Source organism: Malus domestica, chromosome 05, assembly GCF_042453785.1.
Source record: "Malus domestica chromosome 05, GDT2T_hap1".
NCBI lineage: Eukaryota > Viridiplantae > Streptophyta > Magnoliopsida > Rosales > Rosaceae > Malus > Malus domestica.
The window spans coordinates 39,740,215-39,758,806 of NC_091665.1; the positions used below are offsets into that span (position 1 = coordinate 39,740,215).

The 18,592-nt window shown below is 38.5% G+C and overlaps 2 protein-coding genes across 2 annotated transcripts; both read right to left on the minus strand.

Annotated features, from left to right (window-relative positions):
* Positions 1-980: 980 nt before the first annotated feature.
* LOC103435612 (cation-chloride cotransporter 1-like) lies at positions 981-11,447 on the minus strand. The gene is made up of 13 exons (XM_008373999.4): positions 11,012-11,447; positions 9,267-9,413; positions 8,495-8,573; positions 8,088-8,179; positions 7,604-7,718; positions 6,929-7,029; positions 6,695-6,756; positions 5,648-5,866; positions 4,842-4,956; positions 4,332-4,526; positions 2,992-3,392; positions 2,470-2,631; positions 981-2,290 (listed from the first exon to the last, which is right to left on the minus strand). Exons 1-13 carry the CDS (start codon positions 11,191-11,193, stop codon positions 1,200-1,202), a joined length of 2,961 nt encoding a protein of 986 aa, XP_008372221.1. The 5' UTR covers positions 11,194-11,447; the 3' UTR covers positions 981-1,199.
* A 2,185-nt stretch (positions 11,448-13,632) lies between these two features.
* BZIP22 (BTB/POZ domain-containing protein At1g30440-like) lies at positions 13,633-17,521 on the minus strand. Its single transcript, NM_001293930.1, is given in 4 exon segments — positions 13,633-14,405; positions 14,611-15,837; positions 16,085-16,154; positions 16,936-17,521. Coding segments are annotated over 4 exon segments (1,905 nt in total). The 5' UTR covers positions 16,995-17,521; the 3' UTR covers positions 13,633-13,856.
* Positions 17,522-18,592: the final 1,071 nt, after the last annotated feature.

An 18,592-nucleotide genomic window follows, 5' to 3' on the forward strand; every position in this document is an offset into this window, starting at 1 on the left:
GAAAATAAAAAAATTGCATTTTTTACAAAAAGATGTGGATTAACACTCATAATTTTTAGTCGGTTCTACAAATTCGTACATAAATCACCGTTCAATCTATTTATTTTCACATTCCCCTCACTACGAAGTTTTGAAAATTAAGGTGAACTTTGTGTTGAGATTCTTGAGTGCAAAGTCCCATTTGACCATGTTTTGGGCCTTAGTACTGTATTTTTCACTTATTTTTTTAGTTTTCGACTTAAATATTCTACTAAATATACATTTGTTGCTCAATAAACCGCAAACCTGCTTCCAAATTCCTTAAAAAACTTAACCTAATGCTCAAGAAAAATATTTTGCGGAAATAAAAAATTTACATTTTTGTCAAAAACATGGGTGTTAGGCAGGCTCGACGCACGCAAAACGAGTCGGATGTAGCTTACACAGAAAGAGAAGAACCATAGCACGCAAAACAAGGCGGGCTCTGCTCATGAAAAACAAGGCGAGATACATCACATAAATCAAGGCCAGCACTGCGCACGAAAAATTAGGCTAGCTCCGTGCACGCCAAAACGACCTAGGCTCTGTGGACACAAAAAAGGGTTGACTTCTGGCAAGCAAAACAATGCGGACTTCTCACATGCAAAACGAGATGAACCCAACGCACAAGACAAGGCCAGCTCTGTGCACGCAGAACAAGGTAAACTCCCGGGTGCTCAGAAAACAAGTCAGGCTCCAAGCACGAAAAAAGAGACAGGATACGCCACGCAAACCGAGGCTTGCTAAACGCAAAACTCATAGATTCATGTTTGTATAGTGTCTATATTTGGGTAAGATATCGGTGGATACAATGTCTTTTAAGCCGGAATCAGCATTGATATTTGATTGTTATATCGTCGCTTACCCGGGTCGTGCGCATCCCATGGCAGAGCAAATGCAATGCACATCATTGTACCTATGCATTGCTTACCATGGTAAGCTTTTTAACTGGAAGTTTCACATCCCAAAAAATAGCTATATTTCAGAACTTTACAAGAACAAATTAAGGGAACCAGTAAGATGCTGCTCTAGCCACAAGGACGGTAAAAAGAATGAATGTAACGCTTTAAACTACAAAAGTAAGAAAATCAAATGGAAAAGTGAAAAAATATATATGAACAACGTAGTGTCGGAAAATGCGGCAATTACCATTCCAGGACGGATGCAGTCTTCCACTGAAACTATGTGAATAGAGTTACAACGTCTCTACGGTATCCTCTCACAATTAGAAGTCTCGGCACATTCTCCACCAACAAATCCATGTACTCCATGTAGAAATATGCCGGGTGGTTGGCCGGCGGTGGAGGTAAGCTCACAAGCACAACCGCAGCCATTCTCGAGTATCTGAGTATTGTCGAGTTCAGCTTCAGCGTAGTGTAAAGAAACTTCTCCACCTGCTGCTCATCCACGAAAACTTGCCTCCCGTCAGCCATCAGAGGGGTCCCTTGTTTCTCAGCTGTTGCCTTCATGTTAGCCATGTAATCAGCTATCCGCTGCTGAGCACCAGTGTACGCTTCCATGGATTCATCTTGAGGAGAAGCACCGTCTGCTTGCACGTCCCATGATTTCATTGTTACAACAATCACTTCAGCATGCATCCGAAGATCATACAGAAACTTCTTGACATCAGCCTTGAGCCCCTCCGCATCAGTATCCTCCTCCGCGATGCAGAAAACCTGGATTTTGCAACTCTCAAAGCTTTCCTTCGTGAGGAGGAGTTGAGAGAGAAGAAGCATGAGACCCCCATCTCTCACTATCCAATACAAGTCAATGGTACCATACTGCCTCTGATACTCATTAGGCCACTCGTCAAGACCCTTGACAATAACAACAGCCTTGTTCGCAACAATGCAATCGTTAATTATTTCAACGAAAGTGGCTGGAATTTCCGTTAAGTTTTCACGACGCCATATCTCAGGATACCGCATCACCACAATGTTTGGCTTGAGGTTTCCAAGACCCATTGTCTGGACAATGCCCCGAAATCCTTCACACACACTGGGGGCCACGACAATCTCAGCTACACCTTCACAATTCTTGTAGTCAAGGTAGGTAGCAAGCTGTTTGCATGCAGTCTTAGCATCTTCAGCACATTCACGGTAATCACCGTCCATAATAGCGAAAAAGATGGACATTCCCCTGCCCTTCTTCTTCATACAGTTGGCAAAGTCAGCAAGTTTGGGATGGCAGGGTACATTGTCAGGCAGCTTCCCCCATGGCCGGCAGAATATCAATGGGATGGGGTACCAATTCTTTGGGTGCACCTGGTTTGCTGCATGCATAGTGAAAAGATGAATAAGAAAAAGTTGAAGTATACTTGCACGCAAGCACAAACCATTAGATTAGCATGCACTTCCTCCAAACCATCGGGATGCCCCCAGCAACCACACCACACACGCTCCCACATTAAAATTTTCACCTAGAAAGGTAAAACTTTAGATGTACACGTACCTCCTAGAGATCGTAGACTGCGGAGAGCCAGTTGGAAATATGCACTCTTGAAACCATCACCCCAATCCCCAGCCTTGCCTTTGATGCTCACATAATAATAAATAAGGCTTGCCAGGGCTAGAGACACAATAGTGAATGTCCAGGAGATCAAGAACATGATCACTGTATACAAAAAGAAAACACAGATGATTAATATAACGTTAAAAAGAAATCGAATTTAACCTACTTACATCACGCATAAGCATGCACATATGGCTACAATAACTTGCAGTACGACAGTAACAGAATCACGCCACCGTCAGATGCTAATCCATTTAATCAATCCTAACAGTGACGAGTATACAGGATCCATTAGTTTAACAATCCCCAAAGCTAGGTGGGCTGGAAATTTCCAACTAAATTTCAAGAGCTGACAATTGATTTCCCTACCTATGCTTTTACTGTCTTTCTTAGCACGTCTATAAAGATAGATCATAATGTTAAAAATCAGAGTACAAAATAAATATAATAGGTATAGTATACCTATACAAAGTGAGGCTCCAAGAAGAGAGAGGCTCCAGTGGTGAAATTTCCACCGAGGACGCCAACTGGGAGCATCTAGAAGATCCAGAAGGAAGCAAGATAAGTTCACACCCGCATAACACAGAAGGAAAAACATAGTTATAGTTGGTGTGATAAGATCCAGGTTCCCAATAACGACACACCCGATACAGAGGAGCGCTGTAAACAAGGTAGCAATGTGAGGCTCATTCCCCTCTGAAACCCGGAAGTAGTTAAGAACAGGTAAAATGTCATCATTGGCTATTGCTGCAAGGAGACGGGGGGCACCAGTCAGGCTTTGAAGAGCAGCACCTAAGGTTGAAAGAATTATTCCAATGTAAATGAATACTGGGAAAGGCCAAGCTATTGTAGCCGAAAGTAGCCTGCAGAGAAACTCCAGTTTCAGCAGAAACAAACGATGAATAAAGTACATTAATTTGCCAATGCAAAATTCTAATCGACACATACGCAGGAAAATAATTAACTAGACAGAAACTCCCAACTTTTAGAACTCAATTGACACAATATAGATAAAAGGTCGTACCCAGTGCACAAGGCTCCCGCTTTACGCAGGGTCTGGGAGAGGTGAATGTCGGCTAGCCTTACCCCCATTTATGGAGAGGCTGCTCCCAAGTCTCGAACCCGAGACCTACCGCTCATGGGCGAAGGCACTTGCCATCGCACCAAGTGCGACCTCTCAATTGACACAATATAGATAATATAATAAAATAGTGGCCATGGACGAAACTCCAAATCGATGGATTTACCTGTTCTAAACCCTGTCTAAACCCTGAAGAGTTAAGAACAAACAAACAAAAACAAAAGGAACTTCCAGACCAGAGACTAGTTAGACATCATCTCAAACAGATCTTCTCGGTTCTTACCTTCTAACAAGTACAAACCTAGGAATTACATTATCCTTTTATTAGGTGTCGAAAAATTCAGCACAAAGAAAGATGTTTTTCTAGGTTTTTAAGAAAGAACAGCCACTGACGAAAGAGGGGGAACTTAGAAAGTTAAGTAAAAGATTTCTATCACCTGTCTCCGTCCTTATGTTGAAGAACCGCCAGTCTCTCTTTCCAAATTTGGATTTTTTGTTAAAAGTTGATGAGCAAAAATGAATATTGCAAAAAAGATGATTCCTAGATGTCTAGTTTGCCACATGATTAACAGAGGTGGTCATTGCCACACATAAATGAGAATGGAAAGGCAAAAAATAAATAAATTATACAACCTCAGGCAACTTTAAATTAATATAGTTAAAATGAGAAAGAAAAGATAGGTTAGTGCCTCAAGGAAGGACTATTAGAGAATTTGTATACCTGTCAGTCAAAAGCTTCTCCCTGGTTGCAAGGGCTCCAAATAGTAACACAGAGACCAGATACATTGCCGTAGTTGTAAGAGTTGCAGCCAGTGTTCCGATAGGAATTGAACGCTGAGTATCTTTCAGTGAGGCTGACCGATTTGAACCTGCCATAATTCCTGTCACAGCAGGGAAAAAAAGGCCGACCATTGCACTGGAAACAAAAATTAATAGCAAAGTTAAAAAAAGCAAAAGAAAAATTATATCCGCCCAAAATTCATAACCAACAAATCAAATAAATTGCCATACAAACATACAGCTAGTATATAAAATAATAGCCTTTCACCAAAAAGGAAAATAATAGTAGACAATTACAAGTTTAAAGAAATAGATTGATGAAACCGTGATTTTAAAAGAATGTCCTCAATAATCATAAAAAGAATACAAATATTTGCATATTTATAAGTTTAACTCACACCAGCAAAATAGTCAAACTCCTAAAGTTCAAAAGATTAATGCCACGACTAACTTGAAATTCCAGGATACTTTTCCATCAGGATCAGGGATTCCATTGTTATTGGTCCTCTGATAATCTGAGCTCCAGTTTTCCTTAAAAGAGTTCAAACTCAAGCCCGTGACCCCATCTGTAACAAATATTACAAGAAATATTATCCATTTACCCCCACCAAAACCAAAGCCAACAAGTATAAAAGAATACATTTGATGGGGAACATATATGTAAAAAGTCCAGTTACCATAATATAATGCGATAGTCGACTTGAACTAATCTGCACACCTATGTAAAAGTAAGCTAATCTTTAAGAAACTGGTCCAGGCATGCAGCCTTTGACCACTAAAATGAAAAAAATAAAAAATAATAACAGTATCCAACTAGATCCGAGTACCAACATCCAAAGATATTTCTTTAAGTATATTTGTTCTTGAATGGGGGCAGCGTTGCTTAGATTATTGACTTTGTTTCGTGCTTTCAGCTGAGGTACTAGCTTACTTGTATTTTCTTTTATTTCTAAACCTAAGTTTTTGTTTTTAGTAAAACTATTATTGTTGTTAATATTGCTATCATTATTATTGCAAATAATATTATCTCTAGCATTGTACTAGTAATAACAATAAACAACAAGCTGACAACAACACAACACTGAAGGTTCACAATATTACTTATGTATGAAATCAAGCCTACGTATTTTGACCCCAAAATTAAATACACCATTAATAATAGTAGACCAATTACATAGACAAAATATCAAGTACATGCAAAAACATATATACATATTGATAAGTGCCAGTTTCTGAAAGAAAGTTAAAGCCACTAACCTACAGGGTGATTCTTCCTCGCCAAAGCAATCCCGATATATATGCAGAACAGCGAGAATAAAACAGGTATGAGGAAAGCAGGTGCAACCCGATTGATCATTTTCACACCACCAAACACAATAAAGCACAAAAGAATAGTCACAACTATCCCATAGATTTGTAGGTCATGTGAACTCGGAGTTTGTATTGGAATTGATGTTCCATTAACTCTTGTGGTCTCTGTGTTGACAACATGAAAAAAGAAAAAGAAATTACATACAATTTCAAATATTAGAAACAAGTTCTTTGTTTTTATTTTCTTTAACCTGAAATTTTTTTGGCAATTTATTCCAATTCCCAGCAAAACATTTCAAAGAAAAAAGGTTGTACTATTTTTTTTTGTTGACAAGAAACGATAGAACTCTTATTAAAACAGCAGAAAGATTTACAAACAAGTGGATAAGAAGTCCACCATCTAAAAAAAACTAGCTCAGACCTCTCAAGTAGGCTACTTTACAAGAACCTAAAGTTGGACCAAATTCATTTTACAGCTGCTAACACATCCATCATTATATATGAAAGAGAATAATCCTTGAACTCATTAGAAACTAATGCCCAGAGATCTGCCCAGTATCTACCTCTATCCCAAAGTTCATCTACTTTCACTCCCTTATAATCCTCAAAAATTGTTCCCTTTGCTCCAACCAAATGTTCCAAAGGACTGCCAACACCGAACAGCCCCACAAAGCTCAAAATTCTTGACCATCAACCTCGGTTTGAAATCTTTTCCTATTTTAGGTTTAACTTTATTTTTTAAATTAAAAAAAATGTAATTCACAACTGGATTGAGGTTTTTTTCTTCTTTGTTTAAGATATAAAAATCCTTAGAAAAAAAAGCTCAAATTCTAACAATCCTAGAGATAAAAGCATTACAAGTGCTAGAACTTTTCCTAAAAACAAGTACAGATTTTACCACTGCCACAAGCCATACAAGAATTTCAAATTTAGTCAGCCTAAAAAAAATTCATAGGAAAGATATTATTGTGAACCGGAACATTGCTAAATTACCTCTAAAAATCCCAGCTGCTGGTACAGCTTTCAAGAAGGTTTCAACAGCTCCCAATACATAACTAAAATAACAAGAACATGAAACCTAAGGTCAGTACTCAACAACCATCCAGCACCATGCATAAAGCAATCAAAAGAATAGAACACTTTATTCAAGACTCAACTCCACCGGCCTCAGGACGTCAACCATCATGTCATTATGTCATCACAATTAACTTAACAGTGAACACTTACAGAGATCCGGCAACAGCATTTCCTAGAAAGAAACATAATCCAATGCTAACTCCAACTTCTGGACCAAGGGCACGACCAATTAGATAGTAAGGTCCACCACCCTAGAAGTAAAATGAATACAAAGAAGAATTCATTATCACTTCTTTACAAAACCTATTTGGTGAAAAATAAATTAACTCATAAAATACAGCGTCAGAGTACTCAAAGGAAAGAACCATAATTCAACATGCATTACCTGATATGTGAATATAACACAATTCAATAACATATAAAGCACAGGGTTAGCGATTCTTTGAAAGTAAGAATAACTGTTATGATTGAATCCAAATTGTAGACGCACAATCATGTAGCAATCTAAAATGGTATCACAATCCAGTTTCCAACTGTTAAGAGTCGCTAAAATATTGCTCTGGTATTTTATGTGAATATAACACAATTCAATAACATATAAAGCACAGGGTTAGCGATTCTTTGAAAGTAAGAATAACTGTTATGATTGAATCCAAATTGTAGACGCACAATCATGTAGCAATCTAAAATGGTATCACAATCCAGTTTCCAACTGTTAAGAGTCGCTAAAATATTGCTCTGGTATTTTATGACAGGGTGACAACATTCTTAAAATACCCCGTCTAATATTTCTCTAATCTGTCTTATCATATAAATATTGTGTACCTTCATAGCACCATTGGTTGCGATTGCACTCAATGATATTGAAGTCAGGAAAGTACACAAGCCACAGAAGAAAACCAATAATAGTGACTCAGCTATGCCAGCCATACCAACAATCCTGTCATTTTTACATGTTAAGATATAATATCAGTAGCTTTTTTATATAAAATTATAAAAAAATTAATTAAAAACATATATATCCATAAGAACATGACTGGTCTAGAAGGAAAGGAAGCATGATGAACTCAATCATTTGAAAAGCCATAAAAAAGAAAGATACAGAAATAAAAGCAATAATCATCAGATTTGTTTCGCATGCATTTCCCAGTTCTATTAAGCCTAACAAAGAGCTTTAGAATGAGGAAGAAGCGTGCCAGAGAAAAGGTCATTTTTATATATTGTCCATGCATCTTGCAAACAGCTTGAGAAATAGAATAAAATAGTTGCATATCAAAGAAAGATGAACCTCAAGCAAATTAAGAATTACCAAGAAAAGCGGATATAGTAGATAATTCCCAATATGTTTTGAAGGCACGGCACAAATACACCCATCATTGTTCCCAATTTGAGATCACTTGGCTGCATGGTGATGCACATCAAAAGATACAGAAAAACATCAGAAATTCGAAACTGCAGTTCCAACTTTCAAGAAAGCATAACAATATGAGACTTCAACAACTCAAAAGGGGTAAAAGGAATACGCTACAAGTAACTATACATCTAAGCCAACATCCTTATGATTTCTTAACCACACCTACTTTCAAAGTAATGTCAAAATGACAAAAATAGTTGCACCGTTTTATCTTGTAATTTCCTCTATTGAATCCAAGCAAGCAACGAGATAAAGAAGGGACTTATGCAAGATACAGCAGGATTGTCAATAAAGTACCATACCTTTGGTCGCCCCTGAGTGATAGCAATATCTTCACCATCTCTAGGACTTGATGGTGCTGCAGTCTGCTCATCTGTCATACTGTAGCAAGCATGAAACAAATAATTACCAGCCAATCAGCAACAAAAGTTATACCAAACATAAGTAAATAGCTTTCGTATCAAGAAAATTCTCCAAAATCAAACATGGGGGGAGAAAACTGCCAAAATATTCTCTCATCCTTACATCGTTTCTCAGAAAGAGATTACACAGAAAACAGAAACCACACATCAAAAACCCTAACTTTAAGAGAGAAAATAAACTAATTGTACGTGTGCCTGCATCCCTCTGAATGCCTAGACGTGTATATGTGTGTGTGTGTGTGTGTATTGGTCAATTAAAATTATGTTCCAAGGGCACCAGAGACAGGGGTACATAAACAATAAGACAAATATCGTAAAACCTAGGATACAGATATGGCAAAGCAAAGGACAAGACAGCAAACAAAATAATATATTCAAAGTGCTTCCTCTTTTTTCATCAATGTTTTCTTTTCACGTGAGCCCTTAACATTTTAAAACTACCCGCGGAGACGTGATTTTCCTAACAATTTCAAAATCATTGTTCCTATTCACCATGTATATGCCATATTCAAGTGTCAAATTGGATACAGATTTGGAGTATCAAAAGCATGTGAATCAGATACTACATACCTGAAACTTTTTTAGAGTATCTGCGTTTAAGGGTAACAGAACATGATAAAAAAAAACATACCAATGAACATATCGAACATACCTCTTCAGACCAAGAATGTTGACGAGAGAATCAAAACCAAATAGTTCCAATTTTGATTCTTTTTGGGGCCCATTGGCTTGCACATGAGTAGAAGGCCCTTCTTGTACGTTAGAACCCATGTTTTCTTGGGTGCTCACTTTTATTTTCCTGTCCCCCAATAGACATGTACAGAGATTATAAGCAAGAATAAATAAAATTATATTCCACATGTTGCTCGATCTTTTTTGCATGCAATGAACAGAAACCCGCCTTTCAACATATAGGCACAAAATAAACCAAACTTACCTGAATAGGAATATCAAATTACAAGTATCTTTATAGCTATCAAAAACATTTTGACAAGGAAACTCGGATTTTTTTGTTCCAAGGAATTATTGCAACAACCCATGAATAAGATATCTCCGAATTTTCATGGACTGATGTTATGCCAAACCATAGATTGGGTTACCCATGAATAATAATAAAAAATGTATAACTGAAAAATGCATGTACTCTTTGTCAGGAAACATGTTTATCATTAAGCCAAAAACACTGCAAAAAAGGATGGACAAGACGTCCATCAAATTACAAATTTGCTTACTTTCAACTCAAAACTCCAAACCAAAATGATTGCATTTAAAGGAATATCCTGAAATGCTTGGATATAGATGACCAAAACAAAAATCAAACCTAATTTAGTCCCACACTCACCCCATTTCCTCCACCCTGACATCAACTAACCTCTTATTTCATTCCAACCAAACAATCCACATAAAAAACCAATACCACACAATGCCAAATGATAATCGCATTGTGTTGGCCCCAGTCCCCAACTGATCTTCACCAGCAAGGAACAACAGTTTCAAAGCTAAACCTAAACCACCCCGACAGTTTCATCAGCCTAACCCAAATTTGTGTTGTAATAGGTTCAGCACTCTCCTATATCGCTTTGCAAAAACACAGCACACCACTGTGGAGATCTAAACAGACATAAGCTCAAATAGACTTCTTTTCTGGAGCATGTCATAAGTACTAATGTTTCATGAACCAATAGAAAACAAAAACTGCACTTTTGATTGGGCACACCGACCTTTCACATCATCTATATGGCTCAAAACCTTGATCAGTATGCAGATAACAAAATTAATGATTTACCCGACTGCAATCTTTTATCGAATTGAACAAGATTTGAGGAGACAATACTCTCGGAATTCACAATCATTCAAGTTCACTCAAAAATTTATATCCCCTACAAGCAAAAACCAAAGAACATAACTACTATACATGCCACTTGGAATTAACTTTCATATGATTAGTGACTTAGGCAGCGCTTTAGTGTACATTCGAATTCAGAATCCAAGCATCTTAAGAATTCCCATTATTTGAATTCAATAGCTCATTCTACATAACAGTCAACATCCTGGCAAATTGCACTTGTGGGTTTAACTCATTTTTTTATTTCGACAAGATTCATCATAAAGAAAGCTTAAAGCATCAAAGTGCACTTGTGGGTTTAATTCATTTTCGATTTCCAACGAGAATTCATTATATACAAAGCTTAAAGCATGAAATTTTACTTGTGGGTTTAACTCATTTCCAATTTCCGACAAGACTCCATCATACACAAAGCTTAAAGCATCAAATGAACTTGTGGGTTTAACTCATTTTCCACAATAAACCCAATAAACGCAAAGCATAACGCAACAAAATTCATTCTTTAACCACCATTCAAATCCCTAAGTCTCAGATAAAGAAAGCGCACATACTTGAGTGAAGCTTGGTGGACGGGGAGAGAAGACGAGGAAGAGGAGGAGGAGGAGGAGGAGGAAGGATCCATGGACGACATCTCGAGCACGGCGCGATCGTCGTCGACGACGGGGCGATACTTGCGACCCCTCTGGCCACGGAACTCCTCTTCCGCACCGGCTTCCACGTCGGCATTGTCCATTTCCGCGCCCTGTTTGGATCGATCAGATACAAAACTATTCCCACAGAAACTGGATTTAGATCTGTGCGAGAAACGGATAGAAATAAAGGATTTTTATATAATATTTGCGGGAAATTAAGAAACGATGATGTTATTGAATACTGAATGTTCAAAAGAAACGCAAAGAAAAAGAGAGAGGCGTCTTTGAATTGAAGAAACCTGGAGACGAAATCAAATGAGAAAAAAAGTTGAGAAATGAGGACGTTAAATTTTTTGGCACGGCGGTAACAGCACGCGCCTTTTAAACTCGTTTTCGCTTTCTGTAAAAACCCATTTTTTGTTGGATTTTTAACATTTTTTTTTTAGGAATATTCTCATCTCTCGGGCTTTTGGGAGCTCACTAACTTCGAGTTCCATTGGAACTTCGAAGTTAAGCGAGTTCACGGTAGAGCAATTCCATGATGGGTGACCCACTGGAAAGTTCTCGTGTGAGATCCCTTAAACAAAACCGTGAGGGCGTGGTCGGGGTCCAAAGCAGACAATATCATACTACAGTAGAGTCGAGCTCGGGATATGGTGGGGTCCGGGCGGGGATGTGACAATTTGGTATCAAAGCAAATCCCTGGTCGGAAGTGTGCCGACGAGGACATTGGGCCCCTGAAAGGGAGGATTGTAACATCTCACATCATCCAGGGGAGTGGATCATCTAAGCTTTATATGTATATTCTCATCTCTACCTAGCACAAGGCCTTTTGGGAACTCATTAGTTTCGAGTTCCATCGAAACTCCGAAGTTAAGCAAGTTCGCACAAGAGCAATCTCATGATGGATGACCCACTGAGAAATTCTCGTGTGAGTTCCTAGAAATAAAATAATGAGGACATGGTTGGAGACCAAAGCGAACAATATCGTGCTACGGTAGAGTCGAGCCCGGGATATGGTAGGATGGAACCCGAAGCCAGTGAGCTCCTAAAATGCCTCGTGCTAGGTAGAGATGAGAATATGCATATAAGGTTTAGATGATCCACTCCCCTGGACGATGTGGGATGTTACAATTCACCCCCTTAGAAGCTCGACATCCTTGTCGGCACACTTTCGACCAGGGATTGGCTCTGATACACACTTCCAACCAGGGATTGGCTCTGATACCAAATTGTCACATCCCGGCCCGAGCCCCCACCATATCCCGAGCTCAACTTCATCGTAACACGATATTGTCTGCTTTGGGTCCCGACCACGCCCCCACGATTTTGTTTCTGTGACTTCCGACCAGGGATTGGCTCTAATATCAAATTGTCACATCCCGGTCCGAGTCCCCACCATATTCCGGACCGAGCCCCCACCATATCCTGAGCTCAACTTCATCGTAACACGATATTGTCTGCTTTGGGTCCCGACCACGCCCCCACGATTTTGTTTCTGTGACTTCCGACCATGGATTGGCTCTAATATCAAATTGTCACATCCCGGTCCGAGTCCCCACCATATTCCGGGCTCGACTCAACTATAGCACGATATTGTCCGCTTTGGGCCCCAACCATGCCGTCACGATTTTGTTTCTGGAAACTCACATGATAACTTCTCAGTGGGTCACCCATCATGGGATTGCGCTTTCGCGAAAGCGCTTAACTTCGGAGTTCCGATGGAACCCAAAGCCAGTGAGCTCTCAAAAGGCCTCGTGCTAGGTAGAGATGAGAATATACATATAAGGCTTAGAGGATCCACTCTCCTGGGCAATGTGGGATGTTCAATGAATGGATTCTCTTCTTTTTTTAAAATTTTTTTTAATGATTTAAAGAATGAATCAAACCATCAATTTTCACATTGTGTAGTCTACAAAATATGATTTAAAAATATATATTCCCCATTTATGGAGAACATTAATGCCTCTAACTGTTTTTCGGAAATACTATACTATAAAATAAATGTTACCAAAATTGCTGAGCATATGGAATGAATGATGGTTTCGTGGTATTTTTCTTTATTTATGAGAGGAATGTCTTAGATTTGATATTTGTAAATGGTGAGTTCAAACCAAATTGTTATGGATGCCTCCCATTGTGTAACTTAGTTTAAATTCTCCACCCTCAATGTAAACTTATCCTTGTATTAATAAAAAATAAAAAATACAAATAAAAACAAAGTGCATGTCTTATTAACCGTGTTACTAATACAGTATTAGTCAATAAGTTACAATAACGATAACAAATACACTGGATTTGCAATATAAAACAAGGTCATGGGTTCACGATGACATGACTCATTTTTTGTTCTTATCATATAGACAGTGAATTTCATATGTTTTTTTCTTAAAAAATGAACCAACTGGTGTTTTCGTCACAGTATTCCACCCTTTCAGGGCCAACAAGGCTCACAAAAACATTTCAATCTCTCCTGACAACCAACCAAATATAAGAAACATTTAAATCTCAAAAGGTTAAAGAGGGTTGCAACAAAAACATTGCCAAGGGTCGTTTGAATTTTTCATGAATTTTGTTGAGAATATAACTAAGAAACAAGTTACAAGGTAACTTCGTTGTCCATCTCCACTACACATAATTAACATAGAATTATACAGCAAGGGACTAAACAGGTGTATTAGCACAAGAGAAGCAAAAGTGGGAACTGAGTTTACGAACCGAAATCGAAGAAATATCCAGCGTAACACAGAAAGAACTTCCAAAACTATTCATCTTTAACAGAGCCTTTCTTTTGCTTTCCATGCCTCTCCTTTAGTTTCTCGACTTGCTCACTCGCATTATGCTGACTGGTGACCGATCCCTCTTGAGCGCTGCACATCTGGGACTTAATCTTGAACCCGAATTTCTTTGATACGTTTCCCCACGTGCTAGAACCTTTTACGCGACCCAACTTCTCGATCTCTTGTCTCATGTTCGAACACTCCTTCTCAAGCTCAGATACCCGCATCCTCATATTATCCATCCCAACCTTTAAAACCTGATTTTCCCTCACGGTTGTGGCCCAGCCTCCCTCGGTAGACCCAGCAAACCCGCTTCTTAACTGTCTTGATCCATCAAGATTTTCTGAAACCAGAAAGCAGTCCGCAATAGATGTCCTAAGCTGAAGCTGCTCAAAGAAGAGAACTTGAACAACTATTCTAAGGGGTAGCCGCTCGTTCTGTGCAGCATGAGTGCAAGCTTCCAAGGAAAGCTTCTGGCAGTCCATCAACCGGCAGAGCTGTTCCCTGTCGGACTCTGCCAACCATGGGTGTGACTGCAAGTTGTAAGCCATTGAAAACAATAAACACAGAAAGTTACACGATTGTGATTCTAGAAACATTGAGGTTGAGAGAATATTTGTAGAGGATGTGATGTGGTTATTTTCTACATGGCATGATGGGTAAACTGTCAATTCAACGGTCTTATAACGAAAAAAAAAACAAAATATATATGAACCATTGATCGATTCTTCTAATTACCTTCAAAAAAATATCTATTGCGCGGTAAAGACCATCATCCAAGGGTCTGGCATATTCTGGAACAGCAGCAGCAAGAGCCTGAAACTTAGGGAGCTTCAAGTTGACATCAGGGGCGACCTCTGCAAGGTATCCATCAATGAGCTTGGCTACCATTGTGATTGGGGTCAGTGAAGGGCCTGAAGACCCGATCAATTGTTCATCATCGACCGAACATGGAGACACTCCTCCTGTAATTTGTTCCATGGCAAGGAAATGGTCTAGAATTCGTTGCACGCAGTCAACATTGTATAGAGTCTCCATAGAATAAGAGAAGTTTGGCATCAAAAGATCTTCCAACGTAGCTTGATCAAGCTGCATGCCAATTCTTTTCTCAAAATTTGATGTGCAAGAAGGGTTCGCTCGAAGAATCATGGCTGTTCGAAGTAGACCAAACAAAAATTTAGTTGGAACTACACGCTTCTGAAATGGAAGTAACCGATCGACCTCTTCAAGTAAGAGCTTCTGGTCTTCTTCTGATGGTGGGGACCCCAAGGACACTGGTTTAAGATTAGTACTATAATCATTGCCTTGACGCCGATTGAGCCCAGGAAGGTACTTTTTTGCATAAAAAGTGATTGAGGCTGCAATAATCTCCTGTTTGATGCCACGAGATTCCATGACCGAAATCAGCCTCTGGTAGAGAGGCAAGCTTAAGGTTGATGCATCCTCGTACCACCAATCTGAACTTGATTTCTTTGGTCTGGCCCCCGTACTTATTCCATTCCACAGGACGCTCCCACCAGGACTTTGCATGGGGCCGCCATGCTCCTTGACAGGCCACCCAAACAAATTAGGATCAGTGGATGCTTTTGTGGCAAGTGATTCCATGCACCTTTTTGGAATGTTGAGTTCTTCAGCATAAGGGAGAATGTCATCACAAGTTTGAAGTGCCTTTAGAGAGTCCTTCCAATTTCGAAGAACTACTTGATTGAGAAAGGCTTCACTTTGTGTGATTAAGTTGTCCTCCCCGTACTCTTCAGTCATTTCTAGATGCTCAGCAGCACATCGTAGATATACAACATTTGAGGCAGTTAGCTCAAATTTCACCCCGTAGCAGAACTTGGCTACCAATTCAAATGTTTTAGCCCCACCAGGAATATCTGGGATGGTTATGACACGTCCTTCTTCTCCTTCAGATGCTTCGGAAATCAGTCTTTCCATAACCCCACTTTTGGAGAGCAAAGGAAACTGCATCGAAAGGCCATTCAAAGGTGAGCGTAGCTTTCAAATTTTAATCTATGCATGCATATGGGGTTGACACAAAATTATGATTGACAACTCGAGTGTAGAGCCATAGAACCTCATAAAAGGAGTCAAAAGCCATTCTCTAACAAGGGTAACCAACGAATTGTCCCAAGTTGTAAAGACAGTAAATCAAGTGATAGTTATACCTAAGAAAAGGAAGTAAAAGGAAACATGGAACAGAGAAGTTTACCTTATGCAGATGAAATGACATCTCTCCAACTTCAACAACAATGTCACTAGGAAGCCCAGTGGTGCAGAACCTATAATTGTTACAAATACATATGTCCGTCAACCAAAAAGAGAGAATAAGGGGAACTAATTTACACGTAAAGGAGTAATTCATTGTATCAGCAGTCAAAAAGCCGAGCGAGTCATGATTCTTGAAATCAATCATGAAGCATAGACCTCATAATGCAAAAGGGTAATCAAATACATGGCTTCCATTTCACAACATGGATACAAATCCATCATAGATAATCATTACCTAGTACAAAAAAGAATTCGGTCCAACATCATTTTGTACTGTTAATCAAAAGTATAAGGTTTGAAAATAGAAAAATGATTACTAGCACAAGGCAATCTACACAGAGAATTCAACCGCCCATTTATTATGCAGGAACATGCAACTACTAGATCCTGATCATCCAAAGAGCATATATAATCGTAGTTATAACCAAACAGCATATGCTAAAGCAAGAATTCATCCATTCTTAACAAGCAGCGAAAATGTTTGTATCAACCGCCTTTCTTTTAAGAATTCTTCGAGCCAAAATCGCAGCAGAGCAATGGAAAAAGAATACTCTGAAGTAACAACTCTCCAAATTTTACTAAATCCCAGCTAACACATAACAAATTTTACTTTCCATACAAATCCAAGGTTTGCAGACTGAACATAAACCATGTAAAAAATAAACACATAATTAAACCATTTTAATTATGATACAAATTCTGAACAATTCAGAGCATATATACATATACATACATATATATACACACAATCTGTCATATAGAGTATCAAATTTAAGATGTCAGGATGCATACCAGGCCTGTCCTTGTTTATGGAATGCATCAGTTTTAGATCCCAATTTCACGCAAGCCATTTTTCCTCCCAGTGAAAGCAGTACAGAACAACTTCAAGATCAACTTCCCAACAGAGATAAGCCAATCAGGTATGCAGAAACAAACCCCTCAAGGCAAAATGCACAAGTAACTGCCCAAATCAGGGCAGTTTCATAAGCAGAAACAGAAACCCACTTAGCACTTTCCCTCAAAAACACTGTAAAAGCCCAAATCAGCCAAGAATTCCCTGAAAAAAGCCAAAAGCAGAACCCCAAGAACGCTTAAACAGCTCCACAATGCAGCTTTCTTTGCAGAAACCACTGAATTTTCTGGAAAAGCTGACCCAAAAAACCAGTAGATATAACAGAAGAAAGGGAGTTCCTTCACAAACCCAGTTCTGAATATGAAAATTCCTCCAAAACAACTCCACCACAGAATACCCACCTCCAAAAAAACCCCAAATCAGAACCCAAAAACCCCACCAAAAAAATAAATAAATAAAAACTCAAACTTTCTAATTCAGACCGCGAATTTAGGTCAACCCCTCCACACTGCATCCCCAGAAAACTCCAAAAGGAGATGCTATAGTAATTTAACTTAAAAGAAATTTCCAAAATTTAAAACCCACAAGACACAAGGGACCAAAACCACTGACACCTTATTAAAGTAAAAGGAGTCCTCCCGATGAATGTGTGATGTAAAATAATGTCTGCAAATGTAAAACCGGAAGACCCATTTGCCCAAAAGACAGCGAGGCGCTTGGAAACCCTAACATGCAATGGCCCATAATTAATGGCAGCACAGCAGCTCTCCCTCTCTCTGGCTCCGAAGCAAGGAAGACCTTCTCCTCTCTCACGCACACGTGTGGGGTCCTCTGTCTTGCGACACACTCATTGCACTTTAATAACTTGGTTTAGGAGAAAGAGAATCTTTAGCCCAAACAATGATTTTGGTTTTGTAGTTGAAGCAAATTTCTGCTTTTCGTCTTTGTATTTTCAATTTTCGCGATTTAGGGTTTTTTTAATAATGTGAGAAAGAAAAAAAAAACCCATATGAGGGTAAATTTTGTTTTTTATATATAATAATATTTGGCTCGTCTGGAAGTACTTTAAAATAATTAAAAGTGCTTTTATTAAAATTGATTTTGGATTCTAATAACAGTTTAAGTGTTTTTTTGTAGAAAGCACTAGATATGTGTTTCTTGCAAAAAAACACTTTAAATACTTTTCTACGATCGACTTGAATTTGTACTAAAAATTGGTTTCGGAAATATTTTTACCAAGAGTAGTTATAGTCATTTTTTTAGAAATGTGGTAGATTCATTAGAATAAAGAGGAAATGACATTGCAAGAAGTCAATTAAAAGAAGGCCAAATTGGATTATTCATCCCCGTGGTCATAGGAAACTTGCATGATGACACCCGTGGTGAAAAAACTAGGAATTAAACCTCTGTGGTCAAGAATATTAGCAAATTTAGTCCAAAAGTAAGATTTCTGTTAAATGATTGTTAAAAGTATGGGTAAAACTGTATTTTCAGTCCAATTGACATTTAAAATAAATAATTTTTTTATAACAATTAACAAAAAAAATAATGCTTAATTTTTTAAATAAAAAAAAGCCCCAATTCAATGTCAATTGG